The 8,627-nt window shown below is 39.8% G+C and overlaps 1 protein-coding gene across 1 annotated transcript; it reads right to left on the reverse strand.

The window, feature by feature from the left end:
• Positions 1-257: 257 nt before the first annotated feature.
• On the reverse strand, positions 258-8,393 carry LOC105796947 (DEAD-box ATP-dependent RNA helicase 46). The gene is made up of 8 exons (XM_012626812.2): positions 8,040-8,393; positions 5,016-6,161; positions 4,208-4,423; positions 3,795-3,863; positions 3,004-3,273; positions 2,516-2,866; positions 1,902-2,179; positions 258-1,818 (listed from the first exon to the last, which is right to left on the reverse strand). Exons 2-8 carry the CDS (start codon positions 6,144-6,146, stop codon positions 669-671), a joined length of 3,465 nt encoding a protein of 1,154 aa, XP_012482266.1. The 5' UTR covers positions 6,147-6,161; positions 8,040-8,393; the 3' UTR covers positions 258-668.
• Between the last annotated feature and the right edge of the window lie 234 nt (positions 8,394-8,627).

Consider the following 8,627-nt stretch of genomic DNA (forward strand, 5'->3'; position numbering starts at 1 on the left):
GCAGAGGATTTTAGGGAAGGTTCCGTTGGTAGGTATCGGCTTCTGCAAGACGAAGAGACGGGAAATGGGATAAGGATTCCATTGAAAAGTGATTTGCTCATCTTTTATCTTTGCTTAATTCTTTCTTCCCCCAACAACTTTAATTTTCCAGCCAAAGGTGAAATTCTCTTCCCATTTTTCTCTCATACATACATACACACACACACATACAAGCAATTATGGAAAATATAGAAAATGAAGGAAAGTTTCAGGATATCTTAGTTGAAGTTGGTTTATATCATAGAGCAACAAGAAATTTCAAAATATATTTTAAAAATATTACAAATTCATGATGCAGTTATATATATGTTTAAATCCAAAAGAATTAAGGCAAAGTTCATCTAATAACATGATACTGCATCCCACAACATTAACCACCAAGTATATAAATGGCGAAGGCTTAAAGGGGCCCTCCGATACCATATACCAAAACATCTCTATTGTTGGTGATAATTCTAAAACAGAAACTCCAAACGGCAGCAGCATGTAGTACTAGTGTCAGCTGGTTTGATTAAGATTTTTCACCATTCCAAACCTCATCTTAAAAACATTAGCCGCACCATCACTATAGGAAGCAGGCGCCAACATAAGTTGGGGTCAGCTAAAATGCCAAGCTGCAAAAACAGAACTTATGGCTCAGTCACTGATTCATGCACTTTGCCTGCACCCTCCTCTCCTTGAGGTAGCTCAGAAATTCCGACTGTTTGTAACGGTTCTATAGAATTATTTTCTGGCACTGAATTGCCTTGTGCACCAGGTGAATCAAATGCCTGCTTTGCAACATCCTTCTGCTCTAAGTTCTGTTTGTTGGGAGGAGGAGGAGAATCAAATGCTCGCTTCGCAACATCCTTCTGTTGCAAGTTATGTTCGTTGGAAGCAGGAGGAGAATCAAATGCCCGCTTTGCAACATCCTTCCGCTCATAGCTGTGACTACGGCTTCGACTGCGGCGGCCATGGCTATGGCTTCGGCTCCGCCCTCGACCAGGACTACGGCTGTAGCTGCGGCTACGACCACGTGACCAGCTCCTGCTTCTGCTTCTGCTTCGACTCCTACTCCTACTACTCCTACTCCAACTCCGACTCCCACTGCGGCTACGGCTACGGCTACGGCTACGGCGCCAAGTTCGAACCATGTCAGGACTTCGGCTATAGCTTCTGCCTCTACTTCTATCACCAATGCCTCTTCTGTTATCAAATCGTCCCCGTCCTCGTCCACGACCACGTCCTCGCCCGTCAAAATTATTATATTGATCATGCAAGCTTCTCTCATTCCTGCCCCAACCAACATGACCACCAGCAGGGCCACCAAATCCACGTCCTCCTCGGTTTCCACGTCCAGAAAATGGGTCACCTCTCCCTCCAGGACCACCAAAGCCACTATCCCTCATACCACCACGACCGCCAAAACCATCTCTCATGCCACCACGCCCACCAAAGCCCCCATCCCTCATTCCACCACGGCCACCAAAGCCTCCATCCCTCATTCCACCACGGCCTCCAGAATCCCAACGCCCACCACTACCACTAGGAGAATTAAATCTATTCATTCCACCTCGATCCTTCCCAAAACCAGGCCCACCACGAGAAGCTATCTCTCGCACCTCAGGAGGCACATGCTGGTTAGCTCTCTCCAGAACTTGAATCAAGTCAGGGGCATACTTCCAGTCCTGCTCAGAGAAAAAGGTGAACGACACCCCAGTTGCACCAGCTCTTCCAGTCCTTCCAATTCGGTGAACATAGTCCTCAATGCCGGTAGGGAAATCAAAATTGATAACCACCCTGTAGCAAGGAAATGTTAAGAACAAAATATTTTCATTTACTGAATAAACAGTTGCAACTACAGAAATTAAGAGCAAACTAACCTTATATCTTTGATGTCAAGCCCACGAGCAGCAACATCAGTGGCAACCAATATGGGGGATTTCCCAGTTCGGAACTGACTCAACACCCAGTCCCTTTCATTTTGAGATTTATCTCCATGGAAAGCAACAGCTCCAAAGTTGCGTCCAAGACTACGAGCAAGCTGGTCACACAACCTCTTAGTGGAGCAAAAAATAATAACCTTTGAACCGCGCTCTTGAGCTTGGAGAATCTGCTCCAGGCGCCTCTCCTTCTCCATCTGGGGAACAACCTCAACATACTGCCAAATCATGAAAAAGTTTGTAAGCTAATGGGGAAGGTATTTGTAATCTAAAAAAGCAATGGAATATTGAACTTCTGGAAATACACATCCAGGAATAACTGAAAAAGGTGTCATGGTTTCCAAGGATCTCAGATCAAGAATTTTTTAAGACTTCCAATAAGAATTGACAGAATACTTAGTTAGCACATATCTCAAAAGGAAAAATCAGGATGCAAATCTTAAATCAAAATGAAAGAGCATTTCACATGGCAATTTCCTGCATACAACATTCAATATTTTGATGGTTACCCATCAACCGAATTCCAATAAAACCATCTAGGCTTTAGAGAATACCTGGGTGATAGACTTATTGGCAGCAAGCTCATCAACACTGCCAATGTTCACCTGGACAGGATTGACAAGGAGGTCACCTGCTATTTTTCTAACCTCCTTGGGCCATGTTGCAGTGTACATCAGAGTTTGTCTGCGAGGAGGTATCTCATTAACAATCTTGCGAATCTGGGGCTCAAAACCCATGTCAAGCATTCGATCTGCTTCATCAAGAACAAGGAGTGACACCTGTCCAAACTCAATTTTCTTCATTTCAAGGATGTCATTTAGCCGACCAGGAGTTGCCACTACAATATCAGCTCCTCGATCTAACTCTTTCAATTGATTAGCCTTTGGAGCCCCACCATACAAACACTGAAGAAATTTGAGAGAACCGGAAAACCAAATTCAGTTGAAAGGAAAAAATTAGCTCAGTTTTGTCTGCATGTTTGTACGAGCAAGATTTTACTATAATCTTTTCTTTAAAAAATAAATGAGCAGTCAAGCCCCACCGTGCAAGAGACTCTTGAAGATCGGCCAAATTTTATGGCCTCTTCCTGTATTTGTGTAGCAAGCTCGCGAGTTGGAGCCAAAACCAACACTGTTGGGCCATTCAGAGGGTTGTTATGCCGTTGCCTCAAAAGCATGAAAGCGGGAATCAAGTAGCCCAATGTTTTACCAGAACCAGTTTTAGCAATAGCCACAATGTCCCGACTTTGTAGTGCAATGGGCCATGTTTGTGCTTGTATTGGAGTGGGAGAGGAAAAACCAGCAGAATGAATCTGAAAGGAAGCATAAATCATAAATAGTGAGTATTAACTGAATTTGCAATGGATCTTATATGTTCTTAGGGAAAAAAAGCAAAAACACACATTTCGGTTATCATGCAGTTTAACTCAAAATCCATAAGTATATGTTGCTTACTGAAGCAACTTGAGGCAACAAAAGAGGGCAATATAGAATTAAGAGGCGGAGCCATTAAGCAAGGTCCCAGTCACATCCAAGTGTGATTTGGATTAAGGGCCAACCACCCTTCTAGAAGATGCACAAGAAAGGCTCCAACTATCCATTTTGCATCCTCCAAAAATGAGAATTTTGTTGCATTTGTAAGTGTACCAATTGCAGTGCAGCGTACGACATTTGCTCCTCCTCCGGAGCAGATATCGCACCTGCGACAAGCGAAAAGAATAAGTTTAAATTAAATTTAAAAAAGAAAAGCAATAAAAAGCACAAATGGTACAAGCAGCATACATATTTCATTTCCATACCAAGGCTTAGGGATCATAACATCAGTAGAACTTACCTCTCTCAGTATCTCTGGAGGGAAACCAGTATCTTCAAATCTTATGAATGGTGCTGGAACGTTGTCTCCCTATGCAATTTAATAAACAATCAAAATCATGAATAATCTTGAATTGGCAAAATGAATCATTTCTTCACCATTAAAACAAAGACAGCTCTTCAAATATTGTAATGGAAGAACAATTAAGTGAGAATTAAAAAGAACAAGGCACAAAGCAAGAGATTTTCAAAAAATGATATTTATCCAACCCCCTTCCCCTTCAGCAGTTTCCCAAAATTAAGCTATAGCTCTTACAAAGAAATTAGCCTCAAAATTTTAATATCTTAGGTATTGGTAATTTATTCTATACTAGTCACACATTTTCACAATTCACTAATCACACATAAGTTAACAAGAACAGATGTAATACAGACCGTTGCTGTGACTTCATGCTGCTTACGATATGCATCAGCTGGAGACAGATGATTAGCATCTGCAGATGCAACAAATGGAGGCCTCATCAAGGCATTATTGGGATAAGGTGGACCAGCATGACCATACATGTTATGCACCGCATGACCTCCAATAGCATTAAATCCCCCACCATGACCAAGCACATTTTGATGTGGCAGACCACTCATCCTTGTCTCCTGACAGCAGAAGCAGTATTATGAGGAAATTGCATTAACATATGAATTATGAAATGGTATCTATTACCAATTTAGTCGTATGAAGAAAAGAAAAACACCTTCTCATACAATAAATGAATAAAAATACTTAATTTCCCAACAAATCATTTTAAAAACTGGAAGAAAAGAACAGGTTATATAATGAATGCTCTATCTTGCACTAGCTGCAAATAAGTTGCATTTATGAACTAACATAAGAAATCAAGAACTACAGATCTCTATGTCCTATTTGCCACAGACACCAAAATGACTACCCATCATTTCCAAACAACTCTCCAAGAAATGATGAAAATTTTACATGGCAGCAGAGTAGGTATATTTCACATGGATCCTAAATTCAGTTGATGTGTGAAAAGGACAGTTAATTCCATGCTTTGATTTCCAGAAGTAAAATGAAACTGCATTTATACAGGTATCTAGAAAATAAGTAACAGTTGGCATTTGCACAAACCAACAGAGAAGAGATTTTCAAAATTAGCACCAATATAACCACATTATAATGCCAACATATAAATGAATAACCTGAAAACGAAAACATTAGTTGATATCTCACCATGGGTATAGCAGAAAGAGATGGCTGCTGTGGACCCATCATTTGCCCATCTTTGCTACCACTAAAGTAGTAATCATTTCCAGATCTGCCGTGTAGTTTATCTTCATAACCAGTATTTAAACCAGGAGGAGGCATACTAGCCTGTAAAACGGATGGGCCCATCTGATTCTGAAACCTATGACCCTGCTGCCGCTGAACCAAATCTGTTCCAGTTTGCTGTGAATGAGTCATAGAGGTTGGCTGTTGCATATTGACAGAGGAGCCTGTAAACTGCTGTTGTTGACCTGAATATAAACCTGCCGGTGGAGTCTGAACTGAATTAGTTCCAGCAGAGTGGTTCTGAGAAGATGTGCCCATCTGTTGAAATTGAGCAGGAGAAAACCCAGTTTGGTTCCCTAGCTGAAAATCAACATCCTCCTTTTTCGGAACTGCTGCTTTATAATCTTCTCGATTTGGATACTGCTGACCCTGGTGTTGTGCACCATGAGGAGCGAGCTGCTGAGAACTTTGTTGGCCCTGTGGAAGCACACTTTGTTGATATGCCATATACTGCAAATGCTGATGTGCATATTGTTGTCCTTGTGGTTGTGCCATTTGTGAGTTTTGATGCTGCATTGTCTGCTGCCCAATTTGAGACACCATTTGCTGATTTGGGTGCTGCATTGCCTGTGGCCTATGTTGCTGCGGGATAAACTGCCCCTGCTGTCCCATTTGTGGACCTGGTTGTTGTGCACCCTGCTGATCCGTAACCTGAGCTACCATTGAACCCTGTTGCTGCCCAACTATTTGTCCTTGCTGTTGAGCTAATTGGCTCATTTGCTGCCCCAGCTGTTTTGCACCCTGGACAACTTGCACCTGGCTCATCTGTGCCACCGCACCATTAGGTTGTGCGGAGTGGGCAACAGAAATTGGAGTTAGCTTAGGTGTGGAAACTGCAGGAGGAGGTCCCGGTGGCAGGGGTGGAGGCAAAATGGTTGGCCTTTCGTATTGGGTGACATTGTTCTCAGGATTCCAGTAATAAAGGAGGCCAGTTGTTCCATCAATCAGCCCCTTCCAAGGTTTCGGAAGAGTAGGATCATCCGGTGCATACCGCGGGCCAAGATTGGCTGCTGCTGCTTCTGCAGTCGTCATTTGTCCAATATATATCTAAAACCACATAAAGTCCTTAGATTCAGAACAAGGGTGGAAAAACCCATGCCGTAGATAGTCTAATGCAATATTTTTTTTAATGTGAATCCACTCAACCGAAACAAATACGAAACACACCCACAAAAACATGTAAACTTTCCCTCCAAAATCAGCAAATTTCTAATCAAATTACAGAAATTAAGACAATATCGCATAAGTCATCAGAAAAAAACCCTAAAAGTAGCAATACTTATCTGTTATATGTAATCTGAAATATATATAAGAAATCATATCATGACAGAGAGATTTTCCAATCAGTAGCAATTCAGACTACTAGTCATATATCAATTAATAAGACCCTAAAACAAGAATTACATAAACAAAGAAACAAGATAATTGAATCTGACATCCAATACACCAAATAGCATTGGTAATACAATTATACATACAAGAGAAAGTGAAAATGGACAAGCCTATTATTGAACAACAAATCTCAAGTAAAACGTTTTTTTCCCTTCCCATACTTACATGGGAGGGGAGAAAGCAACAGAACAGCAATTCCTTAATTAAAAGAGTCAATCAAAAGAGATGATAAGATAATCCAAAAAGGGAATCCTATAAGCAAACCACATGGTCAAGAAAGAGGCTTCTATCTTTGTTGCTCAAAACCAAAACCCCCATGAAATAAACAAAAAGGAAAGAAAACAGTAGCAATTCAGACTACTAGTCATATATCAATTAATAAGACCCTAAAACAAGAATTACATAAACAAAGAAACAAGATAATTGAATCTGACATCCAATACACCAAATGGCATTGGTAATACAATTATACATACAAGAGAAAGTGAAAATGGACAAGCCTATTATTGAACAACAAATCTCAAGTAAAACCTTCTTTTCCCTTCCCATACTTACATGGGATGGGAGAAAACAACAGAACAGCAATTCCTTAATTAAAAGTCAATCAAAAGAGATGATAAGATAATCCAAAAAGGGAATCCTATAAGCAAACCACATGGTCAAGAAAGAGGCTTATATCTTTGTTGCTCAAAACCAAAACCCCCATGAAATAAACAAAAAGGAACAAGAAAGCAGTAGCAATTCAGACTACCAGTCATATATCAATTAATAAGACCCTAAAACAAGAATTACATAAACAAAGAAACAAGATAATTGAATCTGGCATCCAATACACCAAATGGCATTGGTAATGCAATTATACATACAAAAGAAAGTGAAAATGGACAAGCCTATTATTGAACAACAAATCTCAAGTAAAACCTTTTTTTCCCTTCCCATACTTACATGGGAGGGGAGAAAACAACAGAACAGCAATTCCTTAATTAAAAGGGTCAATCAAAAGAGATGATAAGATAATCCAAAAAGGGAATCCTATAAGCAATCCACATGGTCAAGAAAGAGGCTTCTATCTTTGTTGCTCAAAACCAAAACCCCCATGAAATAAACAAAAAGGAACAAGAAAACAATAGAGAAAAACAAATGAAAAGGTGAGCAATGGCATACACCAAACTGAAGCAGATTCCATTTAGCTATTAAGGTTTGGAAATAAAGAGGGAACAACAAAAGGAGGGAAACGCGTCATAAGTCAGCAACTACTAAAAATCCCCCAAAACAACAATTGATATTCTCAAACTAGTTGAAGAAATCCCAACACTTCAAGAATCAAATACCCTTCCAAATACACGCATTCATATAATAAGCTCAAACCAGAACAGCACAAAACCAAGTTACAAATCAATCTTTGAGGAATAATTTCAAGTTTTCAGGTCACCAGTTATAGTAAAAGGGGGAAAATTCAATAAAATGAAATCAAGTTCGAAGATAAAAAAGAAAAAAAGAAAAAAGGGGCACTATAAGAAGAGAGAATTTTACCGGGAAAATAAAAGAATCAAGCCTTGGTTCACCTGGAAAGTCACTCCAAAGAAAATTCCTGCAATTTATAGAGACAGAAATAGGTTTTCTGCGACATTACCTTCGACTAGAAACCCTAACCCCATAAATAATAAATATAATAAAAAAGGGGAGGTAATAGGAGAGTTGAGAAGAGCGGTTTTAATGGTGTGGGATAAAACAGAAAACCAGAGAGAAATAGATTGACGATAATGGTCACAAGTGGTTTCGATAATAAAAAAGGGAAGAGGAAGACGAGGCTGGTTTGGCGGCGGGCGATGTGTTAAGAGAGATGAGAGTGGGTCGGAAACTTTTAAAGGGAACTAGAATGAAGCCCCGCATTCGCTGGGGTTTTAGGAAATTCTAAATTAGATATTTATTTTATTTATTTTTAATATATTAATAGTATTAGGGTAAACTACTTAAATGGTCACTAAACTTTCTGTGTGATCCTATTTTAGTCACCGAGTTATAAAAATTTTCAATTTAATCACTAAATTATCCGAATTCGTTTTTCTCGACAACATTTTCGTTAAAAAATTAACGGTATTATGGCACAACAAATGAAAT

The sequence above is a fragment of the Gossypium raimondii genome, chromosome 3 (assembly GCF_025698545.1).
Source record: "Gossypium raimondii isolate GPD5lz chromosome 3, ASM2569854v1, whole genome shotgun sequence".
Taxonomy (NCBI): Eukaryota; Viridiplantae; Streptophyta; class Magnoliopsida; order Malvales; family Malvaceae; genus Gossypium; species Gossypium raimondii.